This window comes from Rhinopithecus bieti, unplaced genomic scaffold (genome assembly GCF_001698545.2).
Source record: "Rhinopithecus bieti isolate Rb0 unplaced genomic scaffold, ASM169854v2 scaffold_10347, whole genome shotgun sequence".
Lineage (NCBI taxonomy): Eukaryota > Metazoa > Chordata > Mammalia > Primates > Cercopithecidae > Rhinopithecus > Rhinopithecus bieti.
In genome coordinates, this window is record NW_016806836.1 from 3,161,357 (window position 1) to 3,185,334 (window position 23,978).

The 23,978-nt window shown below is 47.1% G+C and overlaps 1 protein-coding gene across 2 annotated transcripts in view; it reads left to right on the forward strand.

Annotated features, from left to right (window-relative positions):
* RIMS4 (regulating synaptic membrane exocytosis 4) overlaps positions 1-23,978 on the forward strand; it is a 59,607-nt gene that overhangs the window by 23,415 nt on the left and 12,214 nt on the right. For both annotated transcript variants that reach the window (XM_017877998.1, XM_017877997.1), the window contains exon 2: positions 16,203-16,341. In XM_017877998.1, coding sequence (XP_017733487.1) covers positions 16,265-16,341 — 77 coding nt within the window. In that variant the 5' untranslated portion in view covers positions 16,203-16,264. The remainder of the gene's footprint in view (positions 1-16,202; positions 16,342-23,978) is intronic.

Consider the following 23,978-nt stretch of genomic DNA (forward strand, 5'->3'; position numbering starts at 1 on the left):
CCCACCTCCTGTCTCCTCTTTGAGCTCAACTTCATTTATCAAGCAAATCTAATGTCTAATAGCCTCTGACAGTGGAAAAACTGAAGCTGGGAGTCAAGAGACCAAGTTCTAACCCAGCGCTGCCCAATGGACATTTCTGCAATGATAAAAATGTTCTGTGCCTGCGCTGTGCAATACTGTAGCCGCTAGTCACAGGTGGCTACTCAGCACTTGAAGTGTGATCTGTTCAACTGAGGACTGAATTCTTAATTTTTTTTTTAAAGTTTAAAGTTTAAGTGTTCACATGTGGCTAATGGCTACTCCAGATGTGCTGAGCTGTGAGACCTTGAGCAAGTTTCTTCCCTTGTCTGGGAAGATGAAGAAATGCCATTGGAGAAGCCAGAAGAGAATGTCTGGAATAGAGACTGAGGTCTGGAGCCAGCTAGATATGTGGTTAATTTCAGTTCTGCCAGATACCACCTCTGTGACCCTGGGCAAGTTACTTAAACTTTCTGTGTCTCAGTTTCCTAGTTTGTAAAGGGATCCTGATTATAATCACCTCACAGAACTAAAACGAGGTTTAAATGAGATATGATTCTACAAGTGCCTTATTCCTGATAGGCTCTTGACAAATTGTATAGAAGTGGTTTTAGCTGGTATTGCAGACACTCGTGTTCCCCTATTGCATCTTTGGAAAATTCTGAAAATTCTTGTTTTTGCTATAAATGCTTACAAAATGTTTACTTTTAGGGCTGGAGTTTATAACCTTGAACCTCTTGAAATTATGTTCAAGTTATATCATTGTGCATCTCTTTTTTTTCCTGGAGAAAATCAAAACTTTTCTCTGGGGAAAAGCAGCTCCCAGCAGATTTTCAAAGGACTCCAAAAGATTTAGGAACTCTGGGAGGGAGGAAACTGGTATTCATGGTGCATGTGGAACAGGACAGAGTGTGATTAGCGAACCAGTGGACTTTGGCTCCAGACGGCCAGTGTTCCTGTCCCAGCCCTGCCACCTCCAGGCTGCGTAAACTTTGTTGAACCTCAGCTTCCCTATCTGTAAAATGGGTATGATACAGGACATATTTCACAGATTGTTGTGGGGATTAGGTAAAGAAATCCATGTTAATTGAGTAGCATGGCACCTGTCACCCGTGCCCAATGGATGCTGGCTGCTTTTATCATCACATCGTCATTGTCATTATCATCATCATCACCATCTCTTCCATCCATTATATGCCAGCTTGGTGTGAGGAGTGTCAGTTTTTCAGTCTGCCCTCTCCTCCTGCCCTATCATCTCAAACCTCATCTCACACCACTCTACCTTGCTCTGTCTGCTAGAGCCACTGTTGTCTCCTTCGAACATACCAGACATGCCTGCCATGGGCCTTTATGTTTCTGTTCCCTGTTTTGGGAATGCTTTCTGTGATCACTCTGTTTCAGAGAGAAACACTCATCCCCGCCCTCATTGCCTTCTAGTATCCTCTCTATCTTTCTGTATTTGTCTGGCTTGATGTTTGCTTGCCTCTCCTAGCATGGAGATTCAGGAGGACAGTTCGTTTTTCCTTATTTTGTTTCCTGCTCTAGGTCCAGTGCCTAGAACAGTGCTGGATATGTAGAAAGTGCTCAAAAAATTACTTTGTGAGTGAATGAATGAATGAATCTCATCTAGTCTGAGACAGGCTTCTGTAGGGCTCTCAAGCTTCACATGATGTCTCTTGTGTAATATTTTCAATCAACAAATAATCTCTGAACCCTCCTTTCTGCCAAGTTAGGCCTTAGGTTCCAGGGATAGAAAGATGAGTGAGAACATCCAGTTCTTGAGGCGTGCACAGGCACGTGGGGTGACCATGGTACAGTTCTCTTCTAAGCACTTAGACTATAGTTGTAACTACAGAATTATGCTGCCTTCCTGTTTGCTGTCTGTCTTCCACCCTAGACTAGAAGAGCTCAGTGGGTGAGGACCCCCATTCGGTCTTGTTCAATGCTGCGTTCTCGGCACTAGTATGAAGGCTGGCACATATATGTAAATGGGGTGTATGAATGAACAAATACAGGGTGCAGCAGGATAGGGACTAGCAGAGAGGTCTGTGGGTGTACCAAGGAAGGGTGACTGGCCCTGTCTGGGGAAGGATAGGATGGGGCTGTGAGAGATTCACACGGGAGGTGAGGAACCTTCTGTCCCTTGCCTCGGCTCTCACTTGGCCAACCATGGAGCAGTTTGGGAATGAGGGTGGGGTGTGGTTCCCTCCCTCAGAGGCTGGGTGGCCCTTCCATACTTCAGCTTCTGCCTGAGCTGCTGTCCTTGGAGTTAAAAATAGGGAAGGATGGGAGCACAAGGACATGCTGTCCTCTACCACTGAGCAGGGATTCTGCTACCTCTTCTCAAAGGGGGCTGTAGGGCGGCAGGTTTGAGAAGCCAGAAGCTTAAAGAATTATCCCTTCCTGCCCCCTTGAGGACAGGCACAGACTTCTCTTTCCCCAGTCTGGCATGACTGTGAATGAGCTGTGTGGAATGTCACAGCTGGAAGGGCTTTCTGGGGTAGGCGGACATCTGGCAGGAAGCCCGTCACCCTCCAGGCCTGGGATCTTGGCAGACAACACCAATCAATCAAGGCCCCCTTTCCTGGGACCATGGCAGGCATCACCAATCAATCATGGCATCCTTTTCTGCCAAGTCCAGGCACAGTCTAAGAATTCTTAGCACAGGGTATTTCAGGCAACAGCTAGCAGAGTTGGCAAAAAAAAAAAAAAAAAAAAAGAAAAGAAAAAAAAAGAAAACCTATTTATCATCCCCATTCTAGTCCACTCCTCTCATGGTGGGAAAACTGAAGCTCAAGAGAGGAGCAGAAAGTTGTCTGATGTCACACCGGAAGTCAGTAGTGGAGCTGGGACAAGATCTAGGAGTTCTGACTCCCTGCCAAGGCTTTTTCTTTTTCTATCCCCTGTTGCATCCTCTTTTCCACAGGAACTAAGGTTTGCAGGTTTGTGTATGCAAAAGAATGGCTTTTAGGCTAGGCATGGTAGGTAGTTCATGCTTGTAATCTGAGCTTTTTGGAAGGCCAGGGCAGGAGGATCCCTTGAGCCCAGGAGTTGGAGACAAGCTTGGGCAATGTGGCGAGACCCTGTCTCTACAAAAAATCATTAGCCAGGCATTGTGGTGTACACCTGTAGTACCGGCTGAGGTGGGAGGATCACTTGAGCCTGGGAAGGCAAGGCTGCAGTGAGCTGTGATTGTGCCACTGCACTCCAGCCTGGGTAACAGCCTGTCTCTTCAAAAAGGAAAAAGAAAAAAAGATGAAGAAGAATGGCTTTTAACCCAGGGACTGCAGGCTCCCAAAGTTTATGCAACATACTGTGTGTATGTGCTGGCAGGTCCTTTTCTAAGAGAGAGCAACTTTTATCCATTTTCAAGAGGCTCCTTGAACAATGAAGAAGGCAAAGAAATCAGAAAAGAGTGATGGAATGGGCTAGAATCTTGCTACTCAATGTGTGGGCCAAAGACCAGCAGCATTGACCTCACCTAAGAGTTGTGAGAAATGCTGAATCTCAGGCCTCACCTGACACCTGCTGAATTAGAATCTGCATTTTAACAAGATTCCTGTGTGATCCATTTGCACATTGAAGTTGAGAAGCCATGAGCTGGAATTCCTTCAGACTTTGGTGTCTGTGTGGAGGACCTGCTTTGTGCCAGCCAGTGTCCCTGCCCTCATTTGAGAGAGAGAAAAGCAACCAACGGAGGTGCCTTAGCCAACGTGGGGCCCAGCTGCTGTGCAACTCTGCTGAGGCCAAATCAAGGAAGAGTTTGTTTAAACTGCTTCAAGATAAAGGGTAGCGCTGCTCATCCAAGGAGTAGGAGACCCAGCGTGCATTAAGCACGTATGTGGGAGGTTCTTGGGAAACCTTAGTGGACACCAGGTTAGCTGCTATCCTGGAGAGAGATGGATTTTAAGTAGTTGTGGAACGTGGATGAGCCAAGCTGGAGCAACAGGGGATGTGCTGCCTAAGCCCAACATCACTACAGCCTCGGTACTGAGAACAGCTAGTCCAAGGTGGGTTTGCTGTGGTGAGTGCTGGTGCCAGGTGGTTTCAGGTGGTCTTAATTGAGCCTTGCTAGCTCTAGGTCTTGCAGGTTCTGGAGGAAGCTGGCCATGTGTTGATTGAGGAAGGTGGTGGTGGGGAGCCTGAGGCTTGCCCTGGTGGGACTGGGAGGAAGGAATTCCCTCATTTCCAACCCCAACCCATCCCCTACATCCCTGCTCCCCATGTATCCACTGCATGTTTTCATCTGTGGGCCTTTGTGGGGATACATGTTCACATGTGTTATCTGAAGATGACATCTGAGGGGCCAGACTGTATGGCTTGGCCTTCTCTGGCCTTTGCAGCAGGTTTTCCACACTGCTTCTGGCTCAGGGGGAGCCTCCTTGCCATACTATGGGCTCCTTGACCCTCTTGGGGTCAGTGTAGAATAGGGGTTAACAGCCTAGCCTGGGAGATGAGATGAATTGGAAGGAAATGTATATAAACTTTGTTGAGATATAATTCACATACCATACAGTTTACTAGTTTAAAGTGAACAATGCGTTTTAATGTTTAATATATTCACAGAGTTGTGCAACCATCACCACAGTCAATTGTAGAATATTATTGTCACCCCTGTACCCGTGAGCAGTCATATCCCATTTGCCCCTCCCTCTGGTCCTTGGCAACCACTAGTCTGCTTTCTAGATCTATGGACTTACCTATCTTGGACATTTCAAATAAGTAGAGTCATAGAAGAGATGGTCTTTTATGACCAGCTTCTCTTGCTTGCATAATGTCAAGGTTCATATATGTTGAAGCATGTATAGATAATGCATTCTTTTTTTTTTTTTTTTTTTTTTTTTTTGAGACAGAGTCTCCCTGTCACCCAGGCTGGAATGCAGTGGCGCCATCTCAGCTCACTGCAACCTCAGCCTCTTGGGTTCAAGTGATTCTCCTGCCTCAGCCTCCTGAGTAGCTAGGATTACAGACACACACTACCATAGCCCAGATAATTTGTGTATTTTTAGTAGAGACAACATTTTACCATATTGGTCAGGCTGGTCTCAAACTCCCGACTTCAGGTGATCTTTCCATCTTGGCGTCTCAAAGTGCTGGGATTACTGGCGTGAGCCACCATGCCCGGCCCAGTACTGCATGCTTTTTATGGGTGAATAATACTTTATTGCATGGATATACCACAATTTGTTCATTCATCCATGGATGGACATTCAGGCTGTGTCCACTTTTTGACTGTCACAGTTAATGCTACTGTGAACACTTGTGTTCAGCTTTGTTTGGACGGAGCGGATTTGTTTTGCATTCCTCCTCTCCAGCCTTTACTTGCTGTGGGACCTTGGGCAAAATGCTTCAGTTCTCAGAGCCTCAGTTTTCTGAGAGTTTCTGAGAATCAGGGACACTACTCTCTATCTCAGAGTATTATTTATAATAGTAGCTGCAATTTACTGAGTGCATGTATCTTACTGTGACAGTCATTGTGCATATGGTATGTCATTGAGTTCAGTCCCACAAGGGGTATGAGAGATTTATTTCACAATTAACATGGATCTGTGCTATCATGGGCTAACATGCTACCTTGTTGGAACAAACCATTTGGTGCCTTGAGGAGTTTTCTTTCCAGTGTGTGTGGGGAGGAGGGAGCTTCCCTGCCTCCCCTACACGTTTGGCATTGTCTCTCTGTTAGAGGCCATATTTCTTTCCCTTCCTTTTCTTTTAAAAGTTTTGAAATACACATAGAGAAACGTGCAGCAGCTGGAAGAACTCCCTTATGGTTCCATCATTGTTCTACCATGAGACCAGCTTGTCCCAGGTAGGGCTGGCCCCTTCACCCTGGGTCCCAGAAGAGTTTGTGGGATAGAGCCATAGCTAACTCATAAAGTATGTTAAGTATGGCTGGGCGTAGTGGCTCATGCCTGTAATCCCAGCACTTTGGGAGGCTGAGGCAGGCAGATCATTTGAAGTTAGGAGTTTGAGACCAACCTGGCCGATATGGTGAAACCCCATCTCTACTAAAAGTACAAAAAGGGAAAATAAATTAGCCAGGCATGGTGGTGCATGCATGTAACCCCAGCTACTTGGGAGGTTGAGGCAGGAGAATCACTTGAACCTGGTAGACAGAGGTTGCAGTGAGCCAAGGTTGCACCACTGTACTCCAGTACATGCCACAGAGCAAAAGTCCATCTCCAAAAAGAAAAAAAGTATGTTAAGTATGAACAAGAACTTTGTTCTGTAAACCACTGAAATTTGGGGGTAACTTGTTACTGCAGCATAACCTAGTAAGAGCTTACTAATGCATTTAATCCTTACAATAGGTGGAGTGGGTTCTATTATTTTTCCTGTTTTGCAGGGGAACTTAGGCTCAGATTGGTTCAGTAACTTTCTTTAGTTTACTCAGAAAGTGGCAGAGGCACGCTTCAAGTCCCAAACTCAGTTTTTCTGGCTCCAGAGCCTGTTCTCCTAAGAAGACGGAAGTACGTGGGCTGTATTTGGTGAATGATGAGTAATTCCGTGTGGATAGAACACCTGGTATGTGCATCATGGCAGACTTGTAGTATAGGTTTGGGGCAAATCCTGGAAGTCTTGAATGCTCTGTGGATTGTGTAGTTTCCCAGTGCCATATGGGGCCATAGACTCTACCTTTTGCCCACAACCCAGTTCCTTCCAAGGCTTGTTTAGCTTGTCCCAAATGCTGATGGAAATAGCTTCCTGAGGAAAAACAGCTTTTTGTGGGGCTGTGAGTTGTCTTCCTTCCGAGGATCGCGGAAATGCCTCTTCTTTAGAAAGTCTTTCCACGTTGGCTTGAGGAGAGTAAATGACTTTCCCCTGACCACCCCTGCTCAGCACAGGACTCCCCCACCCCAAATGCATTTCCTCTGCTTCCGGGACTTCTTGTCTTCAGTTTTCATTTGGTTCCACATTTTCCCCTTCACTCTGTCTACATGTTTTTATTTGTCAATATAACCTTCAGTTGTACTGAAAAGTAGTGCTTCCATGTACAATGAAATCTTCTGATTTTATTTGCAATCAAGTATAATTCAGCATTGAGTCAATTCTGCTTACAACCCACACCGTGGCTCTAACTCCAGTGCTGCATTAATTACCCTTCTCCTCAGCTCCCATAATATTCTGTGTATATCTCTGCCCTTACATTATGCTGCCTTGTAATTATTGCACAATTTCCCCTTTTCTTGCCTATCTCTTCTGGTAGACTGGGAGTTTCAGCAAGGTCTGGGTTTAATTCATCTATAAGTCTACAGCACAGGATCTGGCCCTGAATAGGCAATTAGTAAAGAGTTTGTTGAATGATAATTACTTATCTGTTTCATGTCCCCTCCCCACTGTAAGTTCCTTAAGGTCAAATACTGTATCTTATTCAAATCCCCAGAGCCAAGAACAGCATGGCATAGGAAATGAGCTCAATAAATGTATATTTTGTTGGATAAGTGAGAGTAACGTTTCCTTCCAGGGGCATAACTCTTTAGAGTTACAAAGCACATTCTGTATTTATTACCCAGCTGATTCTCACAAAATCTTTCCTCTCCCTCTCTCGGGTTCTCAAATCCTTATCATGTGCCTTTTGCCTCTCTTGCTTTCACTCATTTCATCTCTGTGTCTTTATGATCTCTCCCTCTTTCCTCTTCAAATCCTCTTGGGAAAAGGTCTGAGGCACTCATCCCTCCCTCCAGTGTAGAGCAGCCTAAAGGGCAAAAATTGCACTCTGGTCTGCGTTGAACCAGGATCACATCCCACGTGCCAGCTTTGTAATTATGGGCGGGTTCATTAACCCCTGAGCTTCAGCTTTCCCTTCTGAAAATGAACACAATACTTACTTCACTGCTGGTTGTGAAGATTACATGAAATGATGAATGGTAAGCACCTCTCATAGGCTCTGGTTCAACTTGATAAATGGAAGTTCCTGTCTTTATGTGGAAAGGTGATTCTTTGAGGGTGGGATTTCAGGCATCAGCAAGCCAGTGGGAAGGAATTGTAGTTTAAAAACAACCACAGGATAGGGATGCTTCGTAGTTCTAAAATCTCCCTTGTGAACCCCACCTTCGCCCTAGGCAGGCCCAGTCCTCTCTGTTCAGTCAGCACCACGGACAGTTCCTGCACGCACCAGTTCTTTGCTGTGGACTTCATTGCATTTTAGAGGCCTTCAGTTGCAAGTCACAACTTTATATACCACCAAGGAAGCTAAAACATGTCAGAATTTAACTCTGACATGCCATTGGTTGCCATTCACATCTTGAAAAAATGCTTGTCTTAGAATCGATGAAATAACGAGTTTACTAGAGGTGGTATCAGTGAGCAGTTGACCACTGACCATTAGAGAGGTTAATAATAATAGCCAGCATTTATTGAATGCCAGCTGTATTCCAGGCCTTTCCCCCTCCTTCCTCTCCTGTTCTGGGTGCTGTTTGCCCTTTATACATATTCTCTTAACAAAGATTACATTTGGGGAATATAAATGTGAGCCAGATATACAGTAAATCAACAGTCTTTCCACCATCGTTTTCCTCAAAACATTCCCATTTTTAGCCTCATTTCTTCAGAACATTGCTTCCTGCTGAATGATAGTCTAACGTGTTAACCTTCCCAGTCCACACCGTGGTTAACCCACCTAAAACGCATTTCAAATGCATATCCTGTAACCCAGCAGTTGCACTCCTAGGTATGTGCCCTGAAGAACTGCACAGAAATCGTCACCAAAAGACACATACAAGAATGTTTTGGCAGAGCTATTTGTAATATCCCATTACTGGAGGTTACCCACCCAGATGCTCATCAGCAATAGAATGAATGAAAATCATTTTGATATATTCACACAATGTACTACAATAAGTCATGAGAATGAATGAACTACAATGAAACAATCAACATGGATGAACCCCACAAATGTCGTTTTGGGTAAAAGAAGCCAGATGCTAAAGAATATACACTAGGTGATTTTATGTAGTGAAAACTGCAAAATAGACAAAACCAGTCTGTGCTGTTAGAAGTTAGGATAATGCTACTTTTGGTGGAAAGTAACTGGAAGTGGCATGTGGGCCTTCTGTAGGGCACTGGTAGTGTTTTGCTTCTTGATCTGGGTGCTGGTTCCATAGAACTTGGTAATGGTCATCAGGGTATACACTTAACACTGTGTGATATATAATTGTGCAGTTTTCTTTATGTGTATTATCCTGCAACAAACAGTTGTTTTAAAAAGCACCTTTCTCCAGAAGAGAAGAGATTGCTGAGACTTTTGTATGCAGGATGATGGATAAGAAATTAGAGGGGCAGCTGGTCACATGGAAGATTTGGAATTATTCATCGTGAATAGAATGTAGAGAACACTAGGGAAAAGGGAAAAATTGAGGCTGGAAATGTAAATTGGGACCATGTCAGAAAGACAGTGTGTGTTAAATTGGAATTTATTCTGCAGGCAATGGGGTGTCATTGAAGGATTTTAATCACAGGGATGGTGTGTTCACAATTGAGGTTTGGGAAGCTCAGATGGGCTGCTGAGTAGAGAAGAAACTGGCTAAAGAGGACACTCTGGTGGTGTGGACACCAGTTAGCATAGAGGAGGAAACTGAGCCACAGAGAGGTTGAGTAACTTTATCAAGATCACACAACTAGTAGAGTGACTGGGTCCAGGTTTACAACCCAAGCATTCAGGCTCCATTGTCTATGCTTTTAACCATTAGGCCATGCTGCCTCCTGAAGATGCTCTAGAAATAGTGAAAGGCTGTCAACTGGAAAGGAGCAGGGAGATTAGCAGTTAGAAGACCTGAATTTTTTTTCCTGAAACAGGGTCTCTGTCACCCAGGCTGGAGTGCAGCAACGTGATCATAGCTCATTGCAGCCTCAAACTCCTGGGCTCAAGCAATCCTCCCACCACAGCCTCCTGAGTAGCTGGGACTACAGTGTCGGCTAGTAATTTTTAAATTTTTTCCACAGGCAGGGTCTCACTATATTGCCCAGGCTGGTCTTGAACTCGGGATCAAGCAATCCTCCCATCTTGACCTCTCAAAATGTTGGGACTACAACCATGAACCACTGTCCCCAGCCTGAATTCTAATATCAACATGGCCTTTGACTTCTGTCCTTCTTTGAGCCTCAGTTGCCCTCTGTACAATAAAGGTATTGATCTGGGTGATCCCTAAGTTCCCTCCAGATGAAACCGTCTCTTATTTTAAGGGAGGGCAGCTTCCTATAGCTCCAGGGAGAAGAAGGGGAAGGTTAGGGCCCTCACAGAAGTAATCAGGGTTGTGCTTCCTCCTCCCATCCTTGGAGACACAACCAGAGGCAACATCAGTGCCGTGGAGGCCTGGGTACCTGCAGATGGTTCTCAGCCCTTGATTTTCAGATGGACTTCAAGACCTGGACAAGGGAGGCATATGAGGCCCAAGTCACTGGGAATAACTAGGCCAGGGAGAGGTTGACCATGGAGGAAGAAGAGGCAGCAGCCTCCAGGGTATTTATCTCAGAGAGACAGAAAGAGTAGTTGCTGTGGGAAGGGGAAGCAGTGAGCCAAGGGCCTTGGTGCCTTTTGCATCCTGGTTTAAAATAGCCCAGTCACCGAGAGCTCTTGTGTCTGGGGGAACTTCACAGGCTGCTCTATGGACTCGGAGTGGACACACACTGACCAGGATGTGGTTAGTGATTTTAGAGCCTGGGAACCTAGAACAGGTCATGGAGCCTCTCTCGGCTTGGGGCTTCTCATCTGGAAGTCAAAGCTGATAATGTCCATCTTCAATAAAATGTCAGAGTGGGGACTGGTTGAGTTCTCTCCTTCTCCCTCCCCCCACCACATCCCTGAGGTCTCATGGTTAAGAATATATGATGAGCTGTTTTCACACAGACCTGGTTTCGAGCCTAGCTCTGTCTTACCTGGTATAACCTTGGACAAGTTGCTGAACTGCTCTGAGCCTGTTTCCTTGTTGTAAAATTAGGATAATAATACTTGTCTTTCAGAGTTATGGTGGGGTTAAATTATATATGTATATATAATTTGTACACGGTACAGGGTAAATGCTAAAAACAATAGAATCTGTTTTCATAATTTATCATCGTTTTATTATCCTGTTCCTTATGAATCCTTACTTTTGGGAGAACGTACATTAGACACATTCATATTCAAGTATAAACAGCAGAGTGAGATCTACTTGTTTTCTTTACCAGAGAGAATTTACATTTTTCTTGGGGACACATCCTAAAGCCAATTCAATTTAACACACTTTCAGTGGGGATGGGCAGTGTGGGCGCTGTCCCTGGTGCTGAATGGAAGTAAATGACGAATGAGCTCATGCTGTAAACACAGACATTGACTAGATGGATGAGAACTGTGTTTCAAGGTGCCGTGGAATAGTTACCCCAAGAGAAGTGAAGACTGAAATGCCCCTAGGACTCAAGGAGTCTGATGAGAGACGTCTTTGTGGAAGACATGGCGTTAGAGTTCTGGTGTGGAGCTTGGTGAGTTTACTTTAGGGTGCATTTGAAACATGGCTTTGGAGCCAGAATAGCCTGGAGTTGAAGTCTAGCTCCACCATTAGTACTCGTGCATGTCCTTTGGAAAGTTACTTAACCTTCTCGATCCTCATTTTCTTTCTCTGTAGAGGGGGACAGTAGCTATCTCATGGTTTATTGTGAGAATTAAGTGGGATGATACCTTTGTGAAACACTTGGCATGGCATCTAGCAAAATGGTAATAACCATATTAATAATAGTCAACTTTATTGAGGGCTGACCGTGTATCCCAGCCTACCTAGGCCATCCTGAGGGTTAAATGTTAGGTTAAATGTTATTACATTTTTTTTTTTTTTTTTTTTAGGCGGAGTCTCACTCTGTCGCCCAGACTGGAGTGCAGTGGCGCAATCTCGGCTCACTGCAAGCTCTGCCTCCCGGGTTCACGCCATTCTCCTGCCTCAGCCTCCCGAGTAGCTGGGACTACAGGCGCCCGCCACCTCGCCCGGCTAGTTTTTTGTATTTTAGTAGAGACGGGGTTTCACCATGTTAGCCAGGATGGTCTCGATCTCCTGACCTCGTGATCCGCCCGTCTCGGCCTCCCAAAGTGCTGGGATTACAGGCTTGAGCCACCGCGCCCGGCCAAATGTTATTACATTTTTACATTGCTTGCTTGTTAACATTTAGTGCTCACATAGCTCTGAGAATCTGGTGCTTTTATCCCTATTATATGATGAAGAAACTGAAGTACAGAGTGCCTGATAAATTGTAGGTGTTATTTAAAGCTAAACTATGGAGGATGGTTAGAAATTTGATAGGAAGATGAGGAAGGGAGGAAAAGAAAGGAGTGAGAACCAGGATGGGGAAGTTATTGAGGATGTACAGTATTTCTCAGGATGGAGCACTGAGGTGTCTGGCTGGGCTAGGATATAGAGACTGGGAGGGAGACCAGTAGCTGATGGAGAGGGAGTCAGAAAATGGAGATTCTTGGGTGCCTGGGTGCAAAAACTGAACCTAATTCAGCAGGCAGTGAAGAAACATTCTAAGGTATTTTTTTGGTTTTGGTTTTTGGTTTTTTTTTTTTTTTTTTTTTTTTTTTTTTTTTTGAGATAGGATTTCACTCTGTCACCCAGGCTGGAGTGCAACCAGCCTCAACCTCCCAAGCTCAAGCAATCCTCCTACCTCTGCTACAGGTGCCCACCACCATGCCCGGCTAATTTTTGTGGTTTTTTTTGTAGAGGTGGAGTTTCTCTATGTTGTCCAGACTGGTCTGAAACGCCTGGGCTCAAGTGATCCACCTGCCTGGGTCTCCCAAAGTGCTGGGATTACAGGCATGAGCCACCGTGCCTGGCTAAGGTTTTAAATAAGATGGTGGCATGATTGAAACTGTGATTTATTTATGAATTTGTTTGTATTTACCTTCATTTGCATTATAGAATTAATACATTAATTATAAAAATTCAAATGACATAGAAGCATACAAAAGAGAAATAAATTTCCTTCCCAATGTTCTGGTTGGGTGTAAATGGGTACAGGTACAGTTATGATGCGGGAGCCCACCTATGTGAAGATTTTTGAACTTTGACTGGCTTAGGGTGCCAGCCTGTCTAAGGTCAGGTGTCCCCAAACCAGACCCTGAGATGAGATCCACGTTCTGCCTGCTTTTATTCTGGCCATGCTGGCAGCTGATTAGATGATGGCCACCCAGATTGAGGGCAGGTCTGCCTTTCCTAGTCCACTGACTCAAATGTTAATCTCATTTGGCACCATCTTCACAGACCCACCCAGGAATGATACTTTGTATCCTTCAACCCAATCAAGTTGACACTCACTATTAACGATCACAGTGACATTTGGAAGTGAGGAAGAGCAGAACAAAGGGAACACATCTCAGCCACCTGAGATGGATGGATCTTGGTGGGGGTAGTTGGGAAAGCATTGGAACAGTCACTTTGGGGACCATGGCCCAGTTAGCAAGAGAGGACCCACAGAAGGGGTAGGTGGCGGAGGTTGGACAGTGGACATTGCTGTGGTTGGGTCCAGTCATGGTCTCCAGTTTGGGGAAGGTGGTGTGTCAAGGGAAAAATACATTTACAAGGGCATCAGTAAGACAGTTGGCAAGGGCAGGTGTGGGGACATTGGAAGGTCTTTCTTCCTCTGCAGTGGTTGGGCTTTTTATGTTCGGGGCCTACTTTGTGCCCGACACTGTGGGAAACGTCTGTCATGTAACCCTCTCAACAGCTCCGTGGGGAAGATGCCGTCCAACTTGCCCCAGGTCTCCATACCTGGGCCTTCTGACTGCAAAACCATGCTCACCTGTGTGGGGAGCCAGGGCTGCTGTGAGTCAGATCCTAGGGGCCTAGTTGGGAACTGCTTTCAGGGCTGTAGGGTGCCACGCAGATGCAAGGCACAGCTCTGGGGGATTGAGTTGTTTGTCATGCTCTTTTCCTCCCTCTTCGGGGAGAAATGTGTCAGACCCAGGTAGGTGGAGATGGAACCAGGGTGGGGGGACCCGAACAGGGGTCAGCAGAGGGAGGGAGCCGGGGCAAGTGTGTGCTGCCTGCCTGCAGGGTGCCCAGTCATGGGTCTGTATCCCTAGTGTGGGGCTGGGGGTGTTTGTTCCTGCACATCTGACAGGGACATATGTACAGTGCTGTGTGTGTGTGTGTGTGTGTGTGTGTGTGTGTGTGTGTGTGTGTACAGGGATGTCTCTGCCTGAGTCTGTGTTTCTGAATGTGCATGTGAGTGGTTCTGTCTTTCTCTGTGTCACTGTACCTGCTATACACAGAAAAATACAGAAACAGTGGAGATGGAGGATGGAGGGAGGCTGCAGATGCAAGCTAGGGAAAGAACAGATGATGGAATGGAGTAGAAACACCGATATAAGGGCACACACGCTCTCCCACGTGTTCAGAAACACCCAGGGAGGATGTGTATATACCTACCCACTTAGCCTCAAACACACAGAGTGACAGGCATGTGGAGACCGCTGGGAACACACTCAGACCTGCATTAACACACTGTCTTTGCATGCATCTTCCTGTGTGTGTGTGTGTATTGCTGTGTGCTTTTCTGAATGTGGGTGTCTGTGTGTCTCAATAACACAGACACGTGTGGGAGACAGAAATATGAGGCTACACGTTCTGAGAAACACAGTGTTTGTATCTACGCATGCATGTGTGTGTGTACATGTGCGTGTGATTCTTAGAGTCAGGGAGGAAGGAGAGACCATCCTGGAGCTGGGAGGAGGAGGGAGGCCAGGAGAAGACTGGCGAGAGGTGTCCTGGCCTTGCCCTGCTCCTGGTATGCAGGCCTAGCTCTCCTGTCCTCTGGTAGGAGCAGGATGACTGAGTGTGATTGGGGCTGCTTTTCCCCAGTGGGTTAATCAGCAAGCATTGAAGGATCCCCTTGGGTATAAGCCCACATCTGGACTCTGTGGGACCATGAAAAAGATCCCACTAATGATCTACCCCACCTCTAACAAGCCCACAGTCCCTTGAATCACTAGGCCATGGAGCAGGGAGCAGAGACCCTCCTGGGGCTGTGTCCTGGCTCCCCGCCTTACTAGCTCTACAGGCGTGGACAAGTCCTGACCTCTCTGTACCTCCGGTTTTGGGCACTGGATGGGGATGAACAGGAGCATCCACCTTATGGTTGGTTGTGAGGATTAAGGCTGCTCTCAAGGCAGACACTGGTCCATCCCACAGCTATTAGTTGAGCTCTACAATGGTCTAGACCCTGTTCTTGGTGCTGAGGCTTCAAGAGTGAACAAAGTTCCCTGTCCTCATGGAGATTATGGTCTTCACAGAGGAAGCGGCCAAAACACCAATATTGTTTAATGCATTTGGGTGATAAATGTTAGCAAAACCAAAGCAGGAGTCAGGGCAGAGAGGGGCAGGGGGTGGGAGAAGGCTGCTATTTTGGAGGGGCCAGGAGTGGTCAAGAAAGATCTCAGATGAGATGATGTTTGACCACAGAATGGAAGGAGTGGGCTGCTGATGGGGGCCATTTAGCCTCATAAAAGCCTGTTATTCTCCCACTTGACAGTTGTGCAAATAGAGGCACAAAGAGGCTGAGTAATTTGCCTAAAGTCTCCCAGCCACTGAGATAGATATCCAGGATTTGAACTCATGCCATCTGATTTCAGAACGAGTAGTCCTCAGTCAAGGGTGATTTTTGCTGCCTAGGGGCTATTTGGCAATGTCTGGAGATATTTTTGATTGCTGCAACTGGACTGCAGCGGGGTGGGGTTTGGGTGGTACTAGTATCTAGTGGGCAAAGGCCAGGGATACCGTTAGACATTCTGTGATGCACAGGGCAGCCCCTACTGCAAAGCAGTATGCCATCCACAGAGCCAGTGTGCTGAGGATAAGAAACCCTGGTCAAAATCCATGCAAAGCACTTGACACAGTAGGACATGTAGTAGGTGCTCAATAAATAGTAGCTGAAGAGGAGGAAGAGAAATGATTTGGAGAAGGTTTCAGGGGAGAAATGAATTCAAGGGGGAGAAAAAGCACATGTAAATGAATCCATCATTTAACAAAACTCATGCAATACTGTTTGTTGGTGGGGTGGTTACTGGTGAGGCCGGGGATCCATGGAGGTTGATGGACTGGGGATGGAGGCTGAAGCTGGATAGCCCCCAACTGCTGAAACACTGCTAACCAGATGACTCTTCTCTCTGTCGCCCTCCCACCTGTGTCTCTCTCCCCATCTCTCTTGGCCGCTTTGCCCAGGAGACAGCCGGAGGCTGAAGGGGGCCATCCAGAGGAGCACAGAGACGGGCCTGGCAGTGGAGATGCCCAGCCGCACGCTGCGCCAGGCCAGCCACGAGTCCATTGAGGACAGCATGAACAGCTATGGCTCGGAGGGCAAGTAAGTGTGGGGCCACCAGCCCTTCTGGCTCTTGCATTCTTTTGTGGTGGGGCACAGGAGGGACTGAGCAACCCCTCTGGGAGCCCTGGGGCAGCTCCAGGCCGTGGAGACACCAGCTCAGGGCTCCAGGTTCATCCCCCATCTTCAGAAGGGAGACAGTGTAACAGCAAAGTCCCGAGGGAGAGTGAGCCCCACTGCTTGGATTTGAATCCTGGCTCCACCCCTTTCCTGCTGTGTGACCTTGGGCAAGGTCTCTGTGCCACACTTTCCTCATCTGTAAAATGGGATTAACGGCATCAGCTTCATAGGGGTGTCATGAGGATTAGACGTTTATAATCCATATAATGCAGGGGTAATATTTATACACAGCATAAGGCAGTGTTTGGCACTAAGTGCTTTATATTCGTGCTGCTTAAGAAATAAAGGAGGGGGTAGAGAGGGGTTTTATTATCATCATTATTTCCTCTTTACTTTTTTAGTTTCCTAAATCCTGTTGGTTTTGAAAAATATACACTACTGCTTTATAAAAGCATTTCTTGAGCATCAGCTCACTAGACAGTAGTGCGGCTAGCTCCTTGCCAGCGTTTCCCTCCATGGGCTTCACGTCAGAATCACGGGAACACGTTACCAATGCAGCTCACAGGGCCCCACGTCCGAGCTGCTGAATTAGTCTCTGGGAATGTGGCCTGAGAACGCCACTGTTAAAAAGCTTTTATCCCAGAGGAACTCACCTGGACTCAGGGTTTCTCATTTTCACAGAACCCTTTAAGAATTTCAGGAAAGCACTGGGCCCTGTTTCCCCCAATACACACAGCCCCCAGTGCATGTACACACTCATTCTCCCACACACAGTCCTGCAAACATGCTTTTCTCATAACTACAGGGGTTATCAGAGTTCCCTAAAACCATCCGTGGATCCCTAGGTCAAAGAAACTTTGATCCAAAGTGACTTCCTTATCATATAGATGGCCAGGGCACTCAGAGAGGTTAAGGAGCTCACTCTGCATCACGAAGCATGTTACCAGGCCTGGACCCCAGGAGTCTTGACTCCCAGCCAGGGGTTATTTCCCAGCACTGCATCGCTTCATGGTCCTAGCTATCCTCTAAAGTCAGGGAAGTGGGGTGGGATATCATGATTCTTGTGCACATGGGAAGACTGAGGCTTAGAAAAATTAAATGCCACAACTGTCCAGAAAAGTAGCCACTAGACGCATGTGGCTAATTAAATAAGATGAAACTTTCTGTTCTTCTATTGCACTAGCCATATTTCAAGTGCTTGCTAGCAACGTGTGGCTAGTGACAACCATATTGGGTGGTGTAGAAAATAGAACATTTCCATCATCATACATAGAAAATTATTTTGAACAGTACCAGCTAAGTGACTTGTGCAAGGACAGACACACGGCCACTGAGAGGTGGGTCTCCACCTTTTGCTTCCCTTCATTCTGGCCCTGCCCCTCAGCTGGGGGCTCCTGCTGGCTAAAAGCCTTCCCCACCCACCCCCAACCCCTCCTAAACTGGGCATCTCCAGCCTCGTGAATGGCCTTGCCTTAGCAGATGCTGCTGTTCCACCCACCTCCTAGCGAGACTTTCCCGTGGGTGAGAACAGGAGGAGGACAGCGGAAGGGAGAGGAGGAGGAGGAGGAAGGGAGCCAGTGTTTTCTTTAACCTGAGAAACATGGCAAGGCAGCAGAACTTGGAGGAAGATATTCTCAGCATCTGGGGAGCAGTGGGGCCCTGCTGACAGGTGTGAGTCGCAGGGAGTCAGGAAGCTCAGGTTCTCATCCTGGCTCTGCCACTCATGCCCCTGGGTGGGCTTGGGCACATCAGTGGGCCTCCCTAATGTTTGAGGAGGCCAGTAAACATCTGTCAGCCTCACAGGCAGGTCTGGATACCTAGATTATGGGAAGGGCAGCGTGCTGCAGTGAGCAGCAGCAGAGAAGTCAAACCTGCATTTCCATTTTATAGAAGAGGAGGTGAAGGCTCAGAAAGGCCACATGACCAAGGGGAGCATTAAGAGTGTGTTGTGAGGAAGAAACGAGGTGATGCCTGCAGGTGACAGGTGTTTGGAACATGGCTCTTGTTACCGTTTGCTGTAATGGGCTTTAAGGGACCAGCGAGTCTAATTACATGACAGACAGGTTCAAAGCTAGGACTCAAGAATGAGACTGCCCTGGTGTGTGGTTCATTTCAGCTTCTTAGTAGCTGTGTGGCTTTGGGGGAAGTTACTTCACCTCTCTGAGCCTAGTTTCTTCATCTATAGAAAGGGGACAGTAACAGTGCAGATACTTACAGAGTTGTGAGGGTTCAATATGTTAATACATGTAAAAGAACTTAGCACAGTGACCGGCACTGTAATTGTTAACTATTATTGTTGGTTGTTAATTAAGCCACTGTTTGTTGGCTATATTGCTATTTTGGTCAGTTGCGTTGTAACAGATATAGTGAGCCACCCCAAATACAATTGTGTCTATAAAGTGCTTAGCACAGAGTAAGCACTGAGTTAAGTGTTGACTGTGATGATTACGGTAACTAAAAGGGTTGAGGTGGGTGTTCTGAGCCCAACTGTGGAGGTATCAGGTGGGTTGGAGGGTGACGGGTCCAGCAGCAGGGGACAGTCTCGGCCTCCTGAGAGGGGCTGAGTGTTGGTGGATCCCAGCCAGGCCCAGCGCTGCGACCTGCCCAACACCTGGGCAAGGTAGGGACACAGAAGGAATGGGTGAGGACATTGAGCTGTAGTCAGCCTCCTTGTTCTGCAGGCATTTGGGGCACTGGTTGGGCCCAAATGCCAGGCTCTGAAACAGGAAGGGATTGTTCTCCCCTCTCCCCACCCCTTGGGCTTCTGCCAGCCCAGCTGAGGCTTACAGGGAGCCAGCCTCACTTGAGCAGCCCCTGCAAGGCTGCAGCCCCTGGCACCACTGGGTCTGTCTGACTGCGCTGGCTCGCCAGGCATATGTATTCCTGCAGGTGGGCACAGGAGTGCTCCCACATGGATTTTCATTTCAGCAGATGTGATTGAGCACTTAGAATGTGCCAGGCAGTTGGGTCGGGCACCTCGGACACCCTGTCCTCCATGAGCTTCCACTCTTGGGCACTGACTAAGCAACTAGCAGTGTGAGGAGAGCTGCAAAGGACAGGTATAGAAAACTTGGGAAATGCTGTGTTCCCAGGTGTCAGGGATGGGGAAGGGGTGCCTGTGGGTTGGGCCGCTCTGCCAGTGAGGATGCCTTGAGTCTCGGGTTATGTAACACCAATGGACAGTGGCTTCAGCCCTTGCTATTCAAAGTGTGGTCCACAGCCCAGCAACACTGGCATGGGAGCTTGTTAAATATGCAGAATCTCAGGCTCTACCCCAGACCCACTGAATCCGAATCTGTATTTTAATGAGACCCCCAGGTGGTTTGTATGCACATTAAGGTAGAGAAGCCCTGGCTTAATGGTAATAATGGCCATAGCTAACTCTTGCAGAGAACACTTGCTAAGTGTGGATACTGTGCTGTGCTTTTACTTATATTGACTCATTTAATTCTCACAACAACCTGACAATGGGACTGTTAATATTCCCATTTTACAGATGAGGAAATGGAAACTCAGAGAGGGTAAATAAGTTGCTCAAGGTCACACAGCCAGTCGGTGGCTGAGCCAGGATTCAAATCCGAGCATTGGGTATCTGCCCTTAACCTTTACACTCAACTCTTTTTCTCATTTAATGGTTGCATTTATCAAGGTTTCTGGAAGTAGAGGCTTCCAGGATGGTTTGGTAGTTCAAGGATGCCATCAAGGACCCAGAACCCCTCTCTCTTTCCACATTATGGGCCTTATGATGGGCCAGCCATGGTTGATCCCCTGGGGCTGGGGAAGGGCTTTCTTTCTTTGAGCCTGTTTCTGCCTGATGAAAAATTGGAGCTTTGTGGGTTAAGGATGGAGAGTCAACCAGCCATGCCACCATGCCACCATGCCAGGCCCATCTCACCTAGGAAAAGGGCAGGAGCTGGAGCTCAAGCCCCCTGAGATGGGGCCATGAGAACAAAACCTTCCAGACATACCATACTCCCCACCTGCCCTAATCCTGAGATACTCCCTGTTGACTGTGTGTTCTAGTTTGGGTTTTCCCAGAACCAGACCTGAGACATGGGTTCAAGGGCAAGTGATTCACCTGGGAGGTGATTCTAGAAAATAAGAGCAGAGGAGCATGTGGGAGAGAGGTGATGCACCCAATAAAGCATAAGAAGCCAGCTTTCCCAGGGGGCAACCAGAGCCAATCCTGATGGGGAACTCTGGGAACCCGTGTGGAACATGCATCTGGGAGCTATCTCCTCAAGAGGCGAGGGAGCTGAGGTATTTACATTCCAGCTCTTAACCAGTTACTGAGCAGCGGCTGCTCCCTGTTAACTCTCTGGCTCTTCCTGTGGTAAAATAGGCTCTAGAGGCTAGAGAAGCTCTTCAGGGGCCAGAGAAGCCTAGGCAAAGACATGCAGATGCTGGTGGTTAGAAGTCAGCAAGCACTGACATAATAAGGGGTGAGGACATGGCCCAGCAGAGCCTGCTACACTGTGTGGGTGCATAGGGCTACCATCTGACCAGCTGCCCAAACCAGAAATCTGGGGTTCTCGCAGACAGCTCTCTCTCTCCAATCCATAATCCATTCCCAATCCATAATCATGCTGTGCCATTTTACTCTTAATGATCTCTTGAATCCATCCATTCCTCCCCATCTCCATCTCCTGGTCAAGGCCATACATTGCTCTTGCCTGGACACCTGCAGGTCTCCTTTTTTGTCTGGACATCACAGTTTGTCACCCAGCACTTATTCTTCTGACCCTTCCCAGCCTCTCTCAGTCCCCAACCATGTGGGGACTCTACCACCCTGAACCTTTACCCTTCACTTTTCTCACCTCCAGGTCTTTGCATCCATTGCGCCTTCTACCTGGCACTTCCTTCTCTACCCCTGCTCCCTCTTCACCCTCTGACTCATTCCTTCTCCAGACCTCAGCTGAGAACTGGCACAAAGGCTGTATCTCATGTGCCAACACCAGCAATTGATAGTGGTTCCCTGGAGTGCTGTGTTGAGAAGGATTCTGGAGCCAAGTCCAGGCTTGGCAGGAGAGCTGAGGTTGATTAGCAATGTCTGTCCTGGGCGTGGGCAGAAGTGGAATGGAACGGGTAGGGCCTACCTTTCTTCTGCCTGTATCAGCAGCCCTCACAGTCCCCTGTCCCTCCCCCACCACAGTGCCCTACACTCTCTATCTTAATTGTCACATGTGTGTCTGTCTGTCCCACTAGACGCTGAGTTCAGTGCCTGTCTAGCTGGCCCAGTCGGTGCTCTGCACATTCTGATGAACAATGGGTGGGTGTGTGTGAGCAGAAGCATGCATACATTCCACTCCTTCCCACCCCTTCAGCACACAGAATCCAGGGCCTTGGCATCCTCTCTGTTGACCCAGAAGCACTCCAGGCTGGCTCCCAGCGCCCACCTGCTTCTTCCTTCTGCTCTTTGTTGTCCTGAGATGTCTGGGTCATCAGCATCCGGGTCTCTGAGTGTCTGGGTCACTGTGTCCACAGCCCAGGGAAGCAGAGTATGAGCCAATGGCAGGGCCACTGCCCCCGGGCTCAGGGTCATGGTCCTGTCAAGGCTGTTTCCTGATCACCAAAGGCTCAAGAGTCTGGGTGGGTGGTCAGAACCCCTTTTCTTTCCCACTTCTACTATTTAGCAGCATCCCCATGCCCAAAGGACAAAGCAGAACTGGATGCAGCTGTGGCTAGGAGACAGGGATTTGTTTTGTTTTGTTTTGTTTTATAAGCGCTAGTATTTCTTGAGCACTTGACTGTGCCAGACTCTGTTCTAAGGCGTTTATCTCATTTAATACTTACAATAGCACTGGGATTATCCTATTGTTCTTTATTCCTGTTTTACTGGGAAGGAAACCAAGGCTCTGAGAAGTGAAGAATGTGCCTCCACGACTAGTGAGTGGTGGAGTCAGGATTCAGTTCCAGGCCTGCCTGACCCCATAGCTTGGCCTGCAAATCCCTGTGCTCTGCTCTGGGCAAGGCTGAGGTCCCCTCAAGACAAATAGAGACAGTATAACGTAGTGCTTAAGAGGGTGAATTCTGGAGCCAGACTCTCCAGGTTTAGGTCCTAGGTCTTCCACTCCTAGCAGAGTGATTCTGGTTCAATTACTTAACAATTCTGTGCCTCAGTTTCCCTTTTTGTAAAATGGGTATTAATTACAAGTACCTAGCTTTTATAGAGTTGTTAAGAGGATTAAATGGATCAACACTGATAAATAGTACTATCAGTGCTTGACTCATGACAAATTTTTGACAAATAAAAAAATCCTTGGCTTTGCACCCATGAGCCACACACTGTCTCATAGAGGTGGTCAGGCTTGGAAATATCTTGAATTCTTGAGAAGTCGGAGTCAGCATTGTGTGATATGGTATATCCTGGCACAGGGCAATTCTGCTACAGTGCTTGTTTTGAAAACGAGAATTTGTTCCAACATGATTCAAGTATTAGGGAACAATTTGAGCATAACATAAATTTTGCATTTGTTCAGGTGCAATTTCATCCACGAGGAACACTGGGTGAATGAAGAAAACTGCACCCACATAAGAATACACAAAACGCATGTGGCTCAGACATCCACGGCACCCTCAGTTTACTATTATAAGCCACACCCGTCCACACTTGGTGGTACAACTTTCCATTGACTTCAGTTTTTCCCTCACTGCCTCAAAATCACTCACAGGCTGCACCTCTTCTGACACCCCCTTCCACAAGCAAACTGCAGGTTGTTTTCAAGGTCATGTGCCATTTTTATTGTAGTATTTATGCATTTCTAAAGCATTTAACATATATAAAACCATGCTGTCATTTTACTGCATTCCTGCCTTTTCTTTTTTTGATGTGACACTGACCCCATTTTCCCATAAGCTCTGTGATTTTTATAGCAGGATTTTGCATTGCACAGTAATTTTTAGAAATGTATATTTCATGTTACAGCAGAATTGACTATATTGTAGGTTTGGTGAGTTTGTGGGAGGATGGATGGATGGATGGATGGATGGATAAATGGATGGATGGATGGATGGATGGATGGATAAATGGATGGATGGATGGATGGATGGATGGATGGATGGATGGATGGATGGATGGATGGATGGATGGATGGATGGATGGATGGATGGATGGATGGATGAATGGATGGATGGATAAATGGATGGATGGATGGATGGATGGATGGATAAATGGATGGAGGGATGGATACATGGATGGATGGATGGGCGGGCATGTAGTGAATGGATGGATAGGGAACCCATAAATTCCTAAACCTTTGAGAACCACATAACCCATAATCACCATAAGGGCTGTGCAACCTTTTAATTTCTGATGCTGTTGAAACGAGTGATCCATCTGGAAAAGAGAATGGAGTGAAACCCCTGCGTGACCTAGTTAGTTCTTTCACCATCAAGAACACAGAAAATCCAGGGGTCAAACCAAGCTCAGAGGTTAATAATAAAAGACCAGTGGGTTTCAGCTCTGCAAACAAGAGTAATAGGATTTGAAATGCTGGCCGGGCGCGGTGGCTCAAGCCTGTAATCCCAGCACTTTGGGAGGCCGAGACGGGCGGATCACG